General features: G+C 34.2%; 2 protein-coding genes and 2 pseudogenes across 2 annotated transcripts; 3 read left to right on the top strand and 1 right to left on the bottom strand.

Moving 5' to 3' along the window:
• Positions 1–3,200: 3,200 nt before the first annotated feature.
• On the top strand, positions 3,201–4,585 carry LOC142239718 (uncharacterized). Its single transcript, XM_075311502.1, has 3 exons — positions 3,201–3,590; positions 3,637–3,778; positions 3,852–4,585. The coding sequence occupies exons 1-3, from the start codon at positions 3,201–3,203 to the stop codon at positions 4,583–4,585; spliced, it is 1,266 nt and encodes a 421-aa protein (XP_075167617.1).
• Positions 4,586–4,597: 12 nt separating this feature from the next.
• LOC142239717 (uncharacterized) lies at positions 4,598–5,314 on the top strand. The gene is made up of 2 exons (XM_075311501.1): positions 4,598–4,679; positions 4,731–5,314. Exons 1-2 carry the CDS (start codon positions 4,598–4,600, stop codon positions 5,312–5,314), a joined length of 666 nt encoding a protein of 221 aa, XP_075167616.1.
• A 7,532-nt stretch (positions 5,315–12,846) lies between these two features.
• On the top strand, positions 12,847–14,450 carry LOC142239716 (mitochondrial carrier homolog 2-like; annotated as a pseudogene).
• A 1,048-nt stretch (positions 14,451–15,498) lies between these two features.
• LOC142239715 (mitochondrial carrier homolog 2-like) lies at positions 15,499–17,000 on the bottom strand (annotated as a pseudogene).
• Between the last annotated feature and the right edge of the window lie 702 nt (positions 17,001–17,702).

Below are 17,702 nucleotides of genomic sequence, written 5' to 3'. Positions count from 1 at the left end.
CTATCAAAAGTTATGGTTATTTTGTACTGTGACTAAAGTTTTAAAAAATGTGCAATCTAAAAATGTCAAAAAGCTTTGTTCGGTCTAAAGTGGTCTAAGTCATTTTTAGTCATGTTCTTTTATCACTATGTTGAGTTTGTTCGTACTAAAAAAATATATAACAAATATGATTTTAAGACAAAAATAAGAGAATTTCTATCTTATACGGTAGTTAGAACTTAAAAAAAAAACTTTGTAGTTCTTTCTTGTAAAATTCACGTTTTAGTCGTATATATATATATATATATATATATATATATATATATATATATATATATATAATATATATATTATATAATATATATATATATATATATATATATATATATATATATATATATATATATATATATATATAATATATATATATATATATATATAATATATATATATAATATATATATATATATATATATATATATATATATATATTATATATATATATATATATATATATATATATATATATATATATATATATATGAGATAGGTTAGCAGAAACAACTTGGAAGGCAGGAACAGTGATACGAACAGGAGAGAAATTTACTGGAATAATTCTCGAGACAGCCAATTTTCAAGGTACAGGAAAAAAAGACTTAGGTAGAATTATAACGAAGTTCCATGGCAAAGCTTAAAGTGGTGTTCGATGCTGGGCGACGTGTATCAAACCCCGTTTAACAGTATGTATCGGATCAGATAAATCAAATACATACGTTGCTAAATTCATTATAATCTTTACAGAGCCGGTAAAAGGAACTGTGTTCCTCGTAATTATTTCAACAGACGGGTAGTTTCAATGGAAAATATTGTCGCGTAACACGTGAAGGAACATCAATGTCAAGTTTACTTATCAATTGTTGTGAGTTAATTTCTCCTTTCAAGAGTCTACTAATAAAAACCACGTCAAACACTAAACGTCTTCGCTCCAGAGTCGGTAAATCTATCAACTTCAAGCGATTGACATAAGGCGAGAGATCCAAAGGATCAGGCCAACGTAAACCACGTAACGCAAAAAGTAGAAATCTCTTCTGAACGGATTCTACTCTGTCAACATAACATGAGAATCGAACTTCAGTCTGCGATCAAATAACACACCTAAATCGTTAAATAGTTGAACGTCCTCCAATTTAACGTTGTCAATATAATATTCCGTCAATAAAGCATTGGACCGAAAGAAGGTCATCTTTTTGCATTTGCCAAAGTTGAGACACATTCAAATTAATGTTACACCAGCGAACAACCGCATCCAAATCGCCCTGTAATCGACAAGAACCAACCATCGTGCTAATCAACGAAAATAATTTCACATCATCCGCATACATTAATATATTTGAGTGATGGATGACTGATGACAGATCGTCAAGATAAAGAGCGAACAGTACTGGTCCGATATGGCTTCCCTGAGGAACCCCAGATGTAACCGATATCTTACGAGATGGTTGATCCTTAAACATAACGCATTGAACCCTGTCAGACAAGTAATATGAAATCCAGCATAGTGCTTTACTATGCTGGATTTCATCTTACTTGTCTGACAGGAGGAAACTCTAGCGCAGATAATTTATACAACAATATACGATGACTAACCTTATCAAAGGCCTTGCTGAAGTCAGTATAGATAACATCAACCTGATTACGCGTTAGAATTGTTGTTGTATCCTGGAAACCAGTTTCTGTAAGTTGTCACATGTTGTTGTAGTTGACTGTAGAAACAATAAGCATTGTTCGACTGTTCACCACTTAGGTGAATTCTAACAAATTAGCTTTCTAAAAATAAATTTCGTGTTGTTGCATTACTATGTAACAAAACGAAATAAAAATAAGATTAAGGGACTTGTAAGTTATATGAAAAGATGATGTACAGTGGGAGAAAAGATGATTCAATTTGTAAGAGGAAATTTCCCAAATGTTTTCGCCATAAGGAGTTAGCATAAAGGGGTGTTGCCGCCATATATCACCGTTCGAGACAACAACACGAAAATATAAGTAGTGGATCAATAAACTCACAATGAGTAGTGGATCAATAAACTAAAAATGATCAACAGGCCTTGTTTAGAATTTTGCCTATACGACTTCAAAGTAAAGGTGGTTACATCGATACATTCGCCTTCCTTGATGAAGGTTCGTCAGCTACTCTAATTGAAAAGGACATATTCGACTCGCTCGATGCAAATGGTGTCAACAAACCACTTTGCCTAAAATGGACTGGCAACACTTCGCGTGTAGACGAATCTTCAGTTCAAGCATCTATAAACATTTTGAACCCAGAAAATGGATCAAAATATATGCTTAATGGTGTCCATACAGTGGAAAATTTAGATCTTCCGACGCAATCGCAAGATATGGACGATTTGATTGCGAAATATCCCTATCTAGCAGGAGTGCCTATCAAATCGTATAAAAGGGTTAAACCAACAATATTGATAGGTGCAGACAACTGGAAAATTGCAGTACCGCTGAAAATAAGAGAAGGTTTGTGGAATCAACCAATAGCGACAAAAACAAGATTAGGATGGACAATCCAAGGCCCTCATAGTAGCGGCAACAGACAACTTGGTTAAACATGCACACCTGCGAATGTGAAAAGAACTATAATGAACTACATAAACTGATCAAAGAACAATTTGATTTAGAAGAACCTGGTAGTAAGTCGTTATTGTCAACTGAAGATTCAAAATCCATCGAGACGCTGAGGACTACGTGTCGAGAAGTGGACGGCCATTATGAGGTGGGTCTGTTGTGGAAAAATCATGTGAGTAAACTATTGGAAAGTTATAATAATGCATATAAGCGCCTCATGTGTTTGAACAAAAAGTTTTCAAAAGATCCAAATTTGAAAATTGTGCTACAAAGTCAAATTGATAATTTACTTGTAAAAGGTTACGCAAAGAAACTGAACGCTGAGGATATAAATAAATCGACTGAACGAGTGTGGTACTTACCAATATTTTTAACTAAAAACCCAAACAAGCCGGGAAAAATAAGAATGGTCTGGGATGCCGCTGCCAAAAGTAATGGCGCGTGTATCAATGACTATATGCACAGCGGACCTGATCTATTAAAACCCCTTGTAAATGTGTTGCTAATTTCCGAGGGGTAAAGTTTCAGTTTGCGGAGATATAGCAGAAATGTTTCACAAAATAAAAATTAGAGAAAGCGACATGCACACTCAAAGATTCCTGTGGTGGGACAAAAATGATCTTCCGGAGAAGCCGAGTGATTATGTAATGTGTTCATTAACATTTGGAATTTCATGTGCTCCATGCATAGCACATTACGTCCGAGATTTCAATGCTGATCAATTCAAGGACAAATATACCCGCGCGGTAACTGCCATTCAACACAACCACTATGTTGATGATTTTATTGACAGTGTAGACAGAGAAGAAGAAGCCATCGAATGGGCGTCACAAGTAAAATTGATTCACGCCGCTGCTGGATTTCACATTCGAAACTGGTCTTCGAATAATGACGCAGTCACCAACTACCTCGAAGAGATAACTTCTGCCGAAAAACGCCAAAAGGCCTCACAAATACTGAAAAGATTTTGGGTATGTATTGGGACCCCAATAAAGATGTTTTTGTGTACATTTTCAGATTTGCCAGACTTCAGCGAGACATACTCACAGCAGAAATAATTCCCACGAAGAGAGAACTGTTGCAAGCTCTGATGTCTATTTTCGATCCACTGGGCTTTATATCATGTTATACAACAACACTCAAAATTCTTCTTCAAGAAGTCTGGCGATCTGACATAAATTGGGATGACGAAATCCGCAACTGTTTATATATTAAATGGTAAAATTGGAAAGCTGCAATCGACCGTATATCAGCTGTTGAGATTCCAAGATGTTACTCCCAATATTTAAATGAAGCAACGGAAATAGAATTACACACATTCGTTGATGCGGGTGAAGATGCTTACGCAGCCGTGTGCTACATCCGGATCTTCAGTCAACACCAGTGTGATATTGCCATAATTGCAGGCAAATCGAAGGTAGCTCCATTGAAACCAATGTCTATTTCCAGATTAGAGCTGCAAGCTGCTATTATTGGAGTGAGAATTGCCCAAAAAGTTCTCGAAATTAGCCGATTAAATTTCACATCGAAATACTTCTGGATAGACTCCAAAACAGTTTTACAGTGGCTTCGCATGAATCCCAAAAAGTTTCAACAATTTGTAATGCACCGTGTAGGTGAAATATTGGAAGTCACAAATGTAACACAATGGCGATGGGTACCATCAAAAATGAATCCTGCAGATCTTGCAACAAAATATCAACATAATTGGAATGTTTCAATGTGGTTCACGGGACCCCAATTTCTTCGCGAAAGCAAGTCAACTAGGCCAGAATGTGTGAAATTAGACGTGTGCGGCAATGACGAAATTAGACATAATTTTTTTCACATTCATAAAGATAAAGCTGCTACTTTAAATGTGGAATATTTTTCCAACTGGAGGAGACTGTATCGAGCTGTAGCTACGTTCATACTTTACGTAAATAGGCTGAAGATGAAGCGCAAAGGAGACAATCTGCCAAATTAGGTTTCCTACGATATGGTACAGCAAGCTAACTCCACTTTATTCAAATATGCACAACAAATCGAATTTCGCGAAGAAATACATTGTTTAAAAAATGGTAAGCTTATCCAAAAAGACAGTAAACTAATTTCTTTTAATGTCTTTCTAGATGACGGAGGCGTATTAAGAGCCAAAGGTCGCACGTCATTCCTTAACCCCGAAGACGTTATAATACTGCCTGCAAATCATCATGTGACTACTCCTCTGGTCCGTCATATCCATGAAACCTTTCACCATATATCACATGAGACCGTCATCAACAACATTAAAAGCAAATACCATATACCACATCTACGAGCCCTCTACAAAAGCGTGAGAAATTCGTGCCAAATTTGTAAAAATGCTTCCGTGTTACCTATTACGCCACAAATGTCAACGCTCCCACCTTCGAAGTTAGCAAGTTTTAAAAGACCATTCACCTACGTGGGCATTGACTACTTCGGCCCATTATATGTAACAGTTGGAAGAAGAAGAGAAAAGAGATGGGGTGTACTATTCACGTGCCTTACAGTTCGAGCTCTAAATCTCGAAATTGCACATAGTTTAGACAACAGTTCCTGTATTATGTGCATACGCAATTTCATGGCTCGCAGAGGGACGCCAAAACAAATTTATACCGACAACGGGACCAATTTTAAGTCTGCCTCCAAAGTTCTCGCAACTGAAATTAACTACAACATGATGTCAAAGTAACTCGATGGCATAAGATGGGTATTCAATCCGCCTGCAGCGCCACATATGGGTGAAGCCTGGGAGAGACTAGTGCGTTCAGTTAAAACAGCACTTTACCAAATATGCCCACAGATGACATTCACCGACGAAATACTTAAAAACGCATTTGCTGAAGTCGAGTTTATGTTAAACTCAAGGCCTCTTACATTCGTGTCATTAGAATCGAGCGACGATGAAGCATTGACCCCAAATCATTTATTACTTGGATCATCCGATGGTCACAAAACGGAAAATTTCGAACGAGCCGATCTACGACAACAGTGGCATCAAATTCAACTCTTTGCAGATAAATTTTGGAAGCGTTGGATTAAAGAGTACACACCTACACTCACACAAAGGGGAAAATGGTTTGAAAAAACGGCACCACTAAAAGTCGGCGATATCGTAATTATTATTGACGATAACCTACCACGCCATTGCAGGCCAAAATGAAGAATTGTGGAAACGGTTATTGCCAAAGACGGGCAAGTGCGCCAAGCAACAGTCCAAACAGCAAATAGTGTTTACCAACGACCAGCAACAAAATTAGCAAAATTGGATGTCGGCATTAAGCGAAGTAAACTCATCCATTGGACTCATTTACGAGGAGGGGAATGTTGCCGCCATATATCCACGAGATAAAATTATTATATTGATTTATTAAAATATTTTTCATTTTGATTTTTAATAATTTTAATAGGGATACATCCCATTAGAATTTGCGAAAGTTACTATGTACATATAATAATGTAACAAATATTTTCTATTTACTTCTTCATATGTACATACACACATACATGTCAGCCTATTTATTGTAATTCCTTTTGCTTTCATATTTGTTTATGATATTCAACTCCGCATAGAATTCTAACGGTCCATATTCATTTTTCACGTATGCCAATCAACAGCTACCACCTAGCAAGAGGACAAATGAATTTGGACATATCAGTCTATTAATAGGCACGGTCAAATACAAAATTATTTTAAAGCGCTTCCGCTCTCGCGAAGATTTAATTAACCTAAACAAATAGTTAATATATTGCATATGGAGTGCTCTTAAACATTTTGTGTTGTATTTAAACTCGACTCTGCCAACCGTGCCGCAACAGGGGGCTATACTAAAATATGGACCGATACTCGCCGTTTTCGGCTCACCTCTTTATGGCCCGAAAATACCTCTAGATTTCAATTTCAGGCAAATTGGATAAAATCTTCGGTTTCTATAAGCCCAAGAAGTAAAATCAGGAGATCGGTCTATATGGGGGCTATACCAAAGCATGGACCGATACTCAACATTTTTGGCACACCTCTTTATAGTCATAAAATACCTCTAGATTTCAAATTTCGGGTAAATTGGATAAAAACTACGATTTCTATAAGAATTAGCGTAGCTAGACAATTTTCCTAGGGGGGGGCTATAGCCCCCCTAGCTACAAATTTATAGACTGAACTTATAGGTTCAATTAATGTTTTATTTCATAAAATTGAATAAAAAATTATACATCAAAATAACTCGACAATTAATTTATAATAAAGCAACTAAAATAGTTCCACACTTTTCCCAGCAAAAAAATTGTAAGTTGTTGTAGAGGTACAACTTTAAAAGTACTTCCAAAAATGTCCTCAATTATTTTAACTACACAGGAAGTTTTTTTACTTCATTTTTTTCATATTTTAATGTGTATTTTTTTGTTTTCTTTTTTTTTCAAATAGTTTAAAAAAGAGGAAGAATAAATAAATTGGTACGAATTATTCAAATTTTGCCACAAAACTGCTAAATCCATTATAGAAAAATCGATCATTTTGGAAATTATTCGAGGAAAAACGTTTCAAACAAGCATCAGAATGCATTAATAATCATAAAAACAATATAAAAATTATTTATTTGGGAAAATATCACAAAATTTTTTAATTCACATTCAAAACACTGAATTTCGGATCTCACCTTAAGAAGTGATGCAAATTCATTGCAACGGCTGTTGAAACGGTGGACATTTGTCCTATGACAAGCTAATATTACATGCATTGCTTCTCCGCCAATTCTGCACCACTTCTAGACCCAAAAAGAACATTTTCACTACTTTTTGTCAACGCTTTTTCGCAGCATTATTGAGATATTAATTTATGAAAGAATAGTTTTAATATCAATTACTACTTTTTTAATTAAATTGACTAAACTAAATCAATCATAAGTTCAACCACAGCTTTATTTCATAAATATCTGACTTCAAACATTGCCATCGGCAACTGCTACCACAACCCAAGTAATTCGATTGTTCATGAAAGTCTTTAGCGGAACTTTGTGCGATTGTATATACTTGTTTAATTTTTATAAAAATTAAAAAAAAACTATTGACATTTATTGAAAAATGGAAAATCATAAATAGAGTCAAATTCTGGGGGGGGCTAAAATTTTTCTGGGGGGTCTAAGCCCCCTCCCCAGAGGCCTTCCTACGCTTATGTCTATAAGCCCAAGACCCATAATCGAGAGGTCGGTTTATATGGGGACTATATCAATCTATATCATCTTCGAACTTGACCTGCCTGCATTAGCGTAGCTAGACAATTTTCCTAGGGGGGGCTATAGTCACCCTAGCTAAAACTTTATAGACTGAACTTATAGGTTCAACAAATGTTTTATTTCATAAAATTGAATAAAAAACAAGCAAGTAAAGTCTAAAGTCGGGCGGGGCCGACTATATTATACCCTTCACCACTATGTAGACCAAAAATTTGTGTTACCATTTCAAATCGTTCAAATTTGTTGGGAGTTATTATGAAGGCTTTTATTAGAAATATTTATATAATTTATATACAATATGGAGACACATTTTTTGTACTTCTATAAAATCTCTAGAATTAAAATTTAAATCGGCTGACACCCTGGGATGAAACACAATGTTAGTTACAAAATATGGGAAATATAAAGCTAGAGCAATTTTAATGCAATTGTACGAAATAATATTTACGATTTATCGAGCGAGAAATACGTATTCGAGATAAAGGAGAATTTAAGTAATATTTAAAATTTTTGCTACAGTGGCGCTTTCACAAGAATATTGGTTAAATCTCGGCATTATATGTGGTCAATTGTGGGTTGTGATATATTATTTGGCCTAGTTTATTTAAAAATCGACGTTTTGTGGAAAGTGTGGTATTACAGTGTGAAATATGACTACGAAATCTGAACCAATTAGATCAAAAAGCATATTAAATATATTCTCTGTGGAAACTATCGAGCCAACTGAAGGAAACTCCCATTGAAAATGGGTCTAAAATATGAAATATTCTACTCAACTCTGGCGTATATATACAAAATTTGAAGCAAATCAGGCTTCAACTCTGGCTTTTGTGCAAATCGGACGAAAGATATATATGGGAGCTATTTCTAAATCTGAACCGATTTTAACCAAATTTGGCACAGTTAACAATATTATTAAACGACTCATTGTGCTAAATTTTAAGCAAATCAGGGTAAAATTCTGGCTTTTGAGGCCATATAAGTCCAAATCGGACGAAAGGTATATATGGGAGCTATATCTAAATCTGAACCGATTTCAACCAAATTTGGCATTATAAAACGTACACTTTGTGCAAATTTTGAATCAAATCAGGGCAAAATTCTGGTTTTTGAAGCCATATAAGTGCAAATCGGACGAAAGATATATATGGGAGCTATATCTAAATCTGAACCGATTTTAAACGAATTTGGCACAGTTAACAATATTATTAAACGTACTCCTTGTGCTAAATTTGAAGCAAACCAGGGTAAAATTCTGGCTTTTGAAGCCATATAAGTGCAAATCGGACGAAAGATATATATGGGAGCTATATCTAAATCTGAACCGATTTAGGTGATGTTTTGCAGGTTTTACGTGACCGACAAAACGTTCAGATGTACAAAATTTGAAGAAGATCGGTTCATAAACTCGTGAATTATGATCAAATCGGTGATAAATATATATGGCAGCTATATCTAAATCTGAACCGATTTATAGCGATTGTCTTCGACCCGAAGAAAGACCCCACGCCAAAATTGAGGACGATCGGACTTAAATTGCGAGCTGTACTTTGTGCACAAAATTACATATACAGACGGACATCGCTAAATCGACTCAGAATTTAATTCTAAGCCGATCGGTATACTAAAAGATGGGTCTATGACTATTATTTCTTGGCGTTACATACAAATACACAAACTTATTATACCCTGTACCACAGTAGTGGTGAAGGATATAATAAAATAGTTCATATTTTCCAGAAATTTGCTTAAATTGAGTTCATAAGTCTCTCAAATTACTAAAATTGTACCTGCCATGAACTTCGTATAGCGCTAAAGACATTTTAACAATTTTTAAATCCAATTTTTTTCTTTCAACATATAAAATTCTCTTAAACACCAGAAAAAAAATCAATTATTTTTAATAAATTTTCTTCAATTTAACAAAAATTATAAATTTATTTGTAACATGTTGCAATTAGAAAACAATTTCAGTTAAAATTTTCTAAAATAAACCTGCATTTGCTTCCACGGTGGGTTCACTTTTTTTGTGTGGAGCCAATGAAACGGAGAATTCAAGTAAGGATACTTTTAATACACAATTCTCTTTTAAATGTGGATTTTGTGTATTTGACTCTATGAAGCAAATTTTAATTTTTCGCTTTTTCAGTTTTTTTTCATATGCTATAAAAAGTCCGTTAAAACAAGACTTCCAGTATAAATTATGCTATGTTTCAAGAAAAAAAGTCTATATATATACGACTTCACGTTCTTCTTTTGTAAGAGTTTTTGAAATTCTTCGAAAATTTCAAACTTGTATACAAAAACCTTTTTTGTTACAAAATTTTTATTTTTGCAATAAAAAAATAATATATGATTTGAACTCAGCCCATTTCGTTTATATCAAGCACTGTTCTTTTCTGACTTTAAGTCTTTTATAAGACACACTTTACAGTTTCGTAGTAAAAATTTAATATAGTAGTATGTAATGTTGAACACCTTTTCGGGATATTCCGAACGTATCTGGAATATATCTAGAAAAAATAAATTGGTGTCGGTCGAAGCAGGGATCGAACCCAGGACCCTCGGCATGCAAGGCGGAAGTACCAACCACTGCTCCACGTCGTTAAACAATGTTATGTTTGCATCGACTGGTGGGCGCCGCAAGCTATGCTATATCAATATAACTTATAACGATAATTATCTCTTGATGACCATAATAGCTACGTAACCCAGTGGATAGTGTGCTGGCTTACAAACTGTGTGGTCCGCTGTTCGAATCCCCGTCCGGCAAAAGGTAAAATTTAAAAAAATTATAAAATTAAATAATTTCTTCTACAATGTTTGTATTACAAAAAAAGGTGCTAAGAACTAAAAAAAACTCGTGGAAGTGAGAAAAATATCAGGGAATATACAAGTAGGCAGAAAAAAAATTTCGAGCACAATCTTCTTTGGGAGAAAATTCTTCTAAGCATATAATATTTTTGGGTTCAAAATGTTTCCAAACATATTATATGTTCACACAATAACATATAGTTTTTTGGAAGACAACATTATTGAATATGGATGGAAAAATACATAATGTTTGGAACTTAGACTACCCAAACATATTATATTGTTTAGACCAATATGCTTTCAAACATATTATATATTGGAAGAAATCAAATATATAAATGTTTGGGCAATACCCAAAAATGTATATGCTTGAAGCAAAATGTGTTTGGGAGTATATGTTACAGAAGTGCTTTTTTTTGAGGGTGTATAAGTAACAGCTATATGTAAATCTAAATACTATCGGCTAATACTTTAAAATTTTAAATTTGAGTAACATTGGTTAATAAATAAGATTTTTATGGCCAAATTTGGGAAAATCGCGCAAAGCATATATGGAAGCTATATCTAAATCTGAACCGGAGATTATCTTGTACTGAATTTGAGTAAGATCGGTTAATAAATGAGGCCACTATGGTCAAAAATAAGGTTATTGGGGAAAAAATTTTGAAAATCGGCACTACATATATATGGGAGCTATATCTAAGTCTGAACCGATTTGGATGATATTTTGCAGGTTTAGTTGATATTGCAGAAAATTATACTGTGCTAAATTTGAGTAAGATCGGTTAATAAATAAGGCTATTATGACCAAATTTTGCAAAATCGGGCAATACATATATCGATGCCTACATTCCAAAGTACTCTAAGTCTAAAAAGTGAACTTTACAGGAAACCAGTTCAAAGTTTTTTTTTTGAAAGTTCTAAAACACCGTATAAGATAGAAATTCCCTCATTTTTGTCTTAAAATCATATTTTTTTATATATTTTTATAGTATGAACGAACTCAAAATAGTGATAGTACAACATGGCTAAAAATGACTTAGACCACTTTAGACCGAACAAAGCTTTTTGACATTTTTAGATTGGACATTTTTTAAAACTTTAGTCACAGTACAATATAACCATAACTTTTGATAGAAATGTCCAATAAATTCAAATTTTTGACAGGATGCAATTCACATCAATCGGAATAAAAAACAGCGAACTCTATCAAAACATGCTATGTCGACTTAGCGTACTCTGGAATGAGGGCATCGTATGGGAGTGTATGGGAGCTATATTTAAATCTGAAGTGATTCCCATGATCTTTTGCACATATAGTCAGTACTATAAAAGATTAGAGTAACCCAACTCTGAGTAAGATCGGTCAATAAATAAGGGATTTATGACCAAATTTGGGAAAATCGGGCGTTACATATATATGAGAGCTATATCTGAACCGATTTCGTTGAAATTTGGGACACATGAAGAGAGGTAAATTAGATTACTTTGTGGCAAATTTGAAGCAGATCGGTTAGTAAATGAGCGCAATCTGACCCTATTTATCGAAATCGGTCGATACATATATATGGCAGCTATATCTAAATTTGATCCGATTTTTCCCAAATTCCAATCCAAGCGTTCTTCCCTGGGCTACAAAAAAACGCTCTATACCAAATTTCATCAAAATCGCTTAATAATTGCGACCGGAATCCTGCGAACAACAAATACATGGACAGACGGACACCAAGGGCTAGATTGACTCAGGAGATGATTCAGGGTATAATAACTTTTTTACTACCATGTTTATTGTTTTAAAAGCTGTAAATTGCTTCATAGCAAATTGATACCGGATGGCGTTCGCGTATATTTCTGTCAATGTTAGCAAAGACAGTAAAATCGTTTCTTAACTCTCTACCAAGTTTTTTATAGATAGTGTGCGCAAACAGACCTATTATCGTCGTCATATATTCTTTTGGATTTTTATTTTAAAGTTCTTGTTGAAAAACCAAACATAGTAACCTTAAAAATCAACAACAAATGTTGCCTGGGTTACGCATTCTCTTTAGAGTCTAGTAAATTCAACAATTGTTGCCAGTTATATTCTAACAATTGACTTATATAGTCGAGTTTGTGAAGAAAAACGAAATATCAAAATACGAAATATATATTTTCAATTTTCGCGAGTGAAAATAATAGAATGTGCTCTTGGATACGTTTTGGTATGTTATTTGGATATGCTGCTCTTCATCCATTGGAATATTTCACGGTTCTAGTTCAATTGGGACATGAGCCGATATCAGCAGTACCAGGACTGTCGGTATTGGGAGAACCAATTATGATACTGCCGAATATATTCCAATATAGTATGAGGCGGCGATTAAGTTTTAAGGCCGGTACTATGATCGGATTTCAGTTTGAAATTTTCGGGGTTACTTTATGAAAATAGATCGATTTAAAGCAGATAATCAACTCGAAACCCGAACATAGTACAGGCCTTTAGATTAAATTAAAATGAATTTTTATTAATTGTTTTTCTATTTTAAAATATTTTCAGTTGGCCATATCCGAAACATTGATGGTATTTATGGCTGCTATCGGGGTTTCCTCCCAGAATTAGTGGCGGCGATTTTTCGCATGTTGGTGATTGAAATTGCGGACCGTTTGGGTCTAAAATCTATTGAGGGAGACAATGATGAAATGCCCCTTAGTGATGAATAAATGTAAGTATTCTATAATAAAATCAAAAATCAAATTGAAAAGAATTTTTCAAGCTTGAGAGATTGAAAAATTCTTCTCAATTTGATAAGCCCAAAAAAAGATAGAATAAATTATCAAATTATCTAAAAAAAATCACAAATTTCAATTTAAATTTTGTGTTGCTATTTATCCCAAGGTACATTAGATTCAAACAAAATTTAAAGTACGATGTTCTCGTTAGTGTATTGGGCATTATCGTTTCGCATCTCTTCCGTGTTATCTCGGTGCGAATGATGGCCCAATTCATTGGTCGTGAATCTTTGTACAAATCCATATTGGGTTCAATAGCTGAAATTTACAAACATGAAGGAATTTCAGGATTCTTTTCAGGTATTTTACCCAAGATATTGTATGAAGTTTCTTGCCTGGTATTGACCAGCCCCACTGTGTTTCTACTAAGCAAATATCTGATCAAGGATAAATTGATCATTAAATTCGCTGCTGGTATTACACAGGTACATAAATCACATTTCCGTTTATATTAATTTTGAAAATTTATATAGTATACGAGTATGTATATTTTTTTAATTTTGTTTTTTTATTTGCAGTATGCATTTTCATGTGTTCTATATCCTTTGAATGTGGTATCCACATGTATGACTGTATCGGGATCCCGAATAATGGCTGGTCAACTTCCCATAATGCCTCAATATAGTGGATGGATGGATTGTTTCAGTGATTTACAAGCCCGCAAAGAACTCAACAGGGGAGGCTCATTGTTTTGGAGGTAAAGTATTAAGATAGCCAATCGATTTCGTTATAATTGACGGTATAATTATCTGTTTTCCAGATCTGCTGGAGATTTCTCAAAGCCCATGGCAAATAATGGTGGCTATGTTCCAATACGTACTTTAGCCAAATATCAATAAATGCCATCGAAGAAGTAGAAGGAAAACAAAACAAATTTCAGTTGAATCTCCAATCACTGTAGAATCCAACCATCAAATCTGTCTTCACTATATTCTGGCTTTGCTATATATACTTTGGATATTTTTTTAATTTTCTCGAGTTTTTGTTAATGAATGCCATTAGACATGGTTATCGACTTTCATGGTCTAAACTACAAATTTGGAATCTAAAACAAAAAACAATCTTTAATTTTTATTACATAAATTACTTAATTTTTATTTATGTTTCTGTTATATGTACTTTTTGGTATATTAATAAAACTATCCTCTGTTAATTTATTTGCAATGTGTTCTCTTACTAAAAGATAGGTAATTGTGATTTCAATATATGGGGGGTTGGCCAGAGTTAATTAAGAGAATATAATGTTGACGGGCAGCCATACCGTTGGGTTCAAATCATCTATTTATCCGTTTTTTGCACAATCGAAAGGGATTCTTTACTGAGAGGCGATAATATACCGCTAATAAACTTGTGGGTGTCAATTGGCTTCCGAACCGCTGCCGTGTGTGCCGCCCTCAATGCCGTCCTTATTCCCCCATCACTGCCATCACCGATCATATGTATCTTCTCTTTATCTTTCCCCCAGGTGCTACCAGCCAATGCCTTCTTACATGTGGGGAAACTCTTGCCACGAATGTGGATACTATATATACTATATATAGACGAGCCGCCGTGGTGCAATGGAAAGCGCGCCCGCCTTCCGTACAAAAGGTGATGGGTTCAATTCCAGTTTCGAGCAAACTCCCACAAGTTTATTAGCGGTATATTATCTCCTCTCAGTAAAGAATCCCTTTCGATTGTGCAAAAAACGGATAGATGATTTGAACCCAACGGTATGGCTGCCCGTCAACATTATATTCTCTTAATTAACTCTGGCCAACCCCCCATAGACTGAAATCACAATTACCTATCTTTTAGTAAGAGAACACATTGCAAATAAATTAACAGAGGATAGTTTTATTAATATACCAAAAAGTACATATAACAGAAACATAAATAAAAATTAAGTAATTTATGTAATAAAAATTAAAGATTGTTTTTTGTTTTAGATTCCAAATTTGTAGTTTAGACCATGAAAGTCGATAACCATGTCTAATGGCATTCATTAACAAAAACTCGAGAAAATTAAAAAAATATCCAAAGTATATATAGCAAAGCCAGAATATAGTGAAGACAGATTTGATGGTTGGATTCTACAGTGATTGGAGATTCATCTGAAATTTGTTTTGTTTTCCTTCTACTTCTTCGATGGCATTTATTGATATTTGGCTAAAGTACGTATTGGAACATAGCCACCATTATTTGCCATGGGCTTTGAGAAATCTCCAGCAGATCTGGAAAACAGATAATTATACCGTCAATTATAACGAAATCGATTGGCTATCTTAATACTTTACCTCCAAAACAATGAGCCTCCCCTGTTGAGTTCTTTGCGGGCTTGTAAATCACTGAAACAATCCATCCATCCACTATATTGAGGCATTATGGGAAGTTGACCAGCCATTATTCGGGATCCCGATACAGTCATACATGTGGATACCACATTCAAAGGATATAGAACACATGAAAATGCATACTGCAAATAAAAAAAAAAAAACAAAAATTAAAAAATATACATATACTAAATAAATTTTCAAAATTAATATAAACGGAAATGTGATTTATGTACCTGTGTAATACCAGCAGCGAATTTAATGATCAATTTATCCTTGATCAGATATTTGCTTAGTAGAAACACAGTGGGGCTGGTCAATACCAGGCAAGAAACTTCATACAATATCTTGGGTAAAATACCTGAAAAGAATCCTGAAATTCCTTCATGTTTGTAAATTTCAGCTATTGAACCCAATATGGATTTGTACAAAGATTCACGACCAATGAATTGGGCCATCATTCGCACCGAGATAACACGGAAGAGATGCGAAACGATAATGCCCAATACACTAACGAGAACATTGTACTTTAAATTTTGTTTGAATCTAATGTACCTTGGGATAAATAGCAACACAAAATTTAAATTGAAATTTGTGATTTTTTTTTAGATAATTTGATAATTTATTCTATCTTTTTTTGGGCTTATCAAATTGAGAAGAATTTTTCAATCTCTCAAGCTTGAAAAATTCTTTTCAATTTGATTTTTGATTTTATTATAGAATACTTACATTTATTCATCACTAAGGGGCATTTCATCATTGTCTCCCTCAATAGATTTTAGACCCAAACGGTCCGCAATTTCAATCACCAACATGCGAAAAATCGCCGCCACTAATTCTGGGAGGAAACCCCGATAGCAGCCATAAATACCATCAATGTTTCGGATATGGCCAACTGAAAATATTTTAAAATAGAAAAACAATTAATAAAAATTCATTTTAATTTAATCTAAAGGCTTGTACTATGTTCGGGTTTCGAGTTGATTATCTGCTTTAAATCGATCTATTTTCATAAAGTAACCCCGAAAATTTCAAACTGAAATCCGATCATAGTACCGGCCTTAAAACTTAATCGCCGCCTCATACTATATTGGAATATATTCGGCAGTATCATAATTGGTTCTCCCAATACCGACAGTCCTGGTACTGCTGATATCGGCTCATGTCCCAATTGAACTAGAACCGTGAAATATTCCAATGGATGAAGAGCAGCATATCCAAATAACATACCAAAACGTATCCAAGAGCACATTCTATTATTTTCACTCGCGAAAATTGAAAATATATATTTCGTATTTTGATATTTCGTTTTTCTTCACAAACTCGACTATATAAGTCAATTGTTAGAATATAACTGGCAACAATTGTTGAATTTACTAGACTCTAAAGAGAATGCGTAACCCAGGCAACATTTGTTGTTGATTTTTAAGGTTACTATGTTTGGTTTTTCAACAAGAACTTTAAAATAAAAATCCAAAAGTATATATGACGACGATAATAGGTCTGTTTGCGCACACTATCTATTAAAAACTTGGTAGAGAGTTAAGAAACGATTTTACTGTCTTTGCTAACATTGACAGAAATATACGCGAACGCCATCCGGTATCAATTTGCTATGAAACAATTTACAGCTTTTAAAACAATAAACATGGTAGTAAAAAAGTTATTATACCCTGAATCATCTCCTGAGTCAATCTAGCCCTTGGTGTCCGTCTGTCCATGTATTTGTTGTTCGCAGGATTCCGGTCGCAATTATTAACCGATTTTGATGAAATTTGGTATAGAGCGTTTTTTTTGTAGCCCAGGGAAGAACGCTTGGATTGGAATTTGGGAAAAATCGGATCAAATTTAGATATAGCTGCCATATATATGTATCGACCGATTTCGATAAATAGGGTCAGATTGCGCTCATTTACTAACCGATCTGCGTCAAATTTGCCACAAAGTAATCTAA

This window comes from Haematobia irritans, chromosome 5, assembly GCF_050003625.1.
Source record: "Haematobia irritans isolate KBUSLIRL chromosome 5, ASM5000362v1, whole genome shotgun sequence".
NCBI lineage: Eukaryota > Metazoa > Arthropoda > Insecta > Diptera > Muscidae > Haematobia > Haematobia irritans.
Note: the sequence above shows the minus strand (reverse complement) of the source record. Positions and strands in the feature narration are given on the sequence as shown.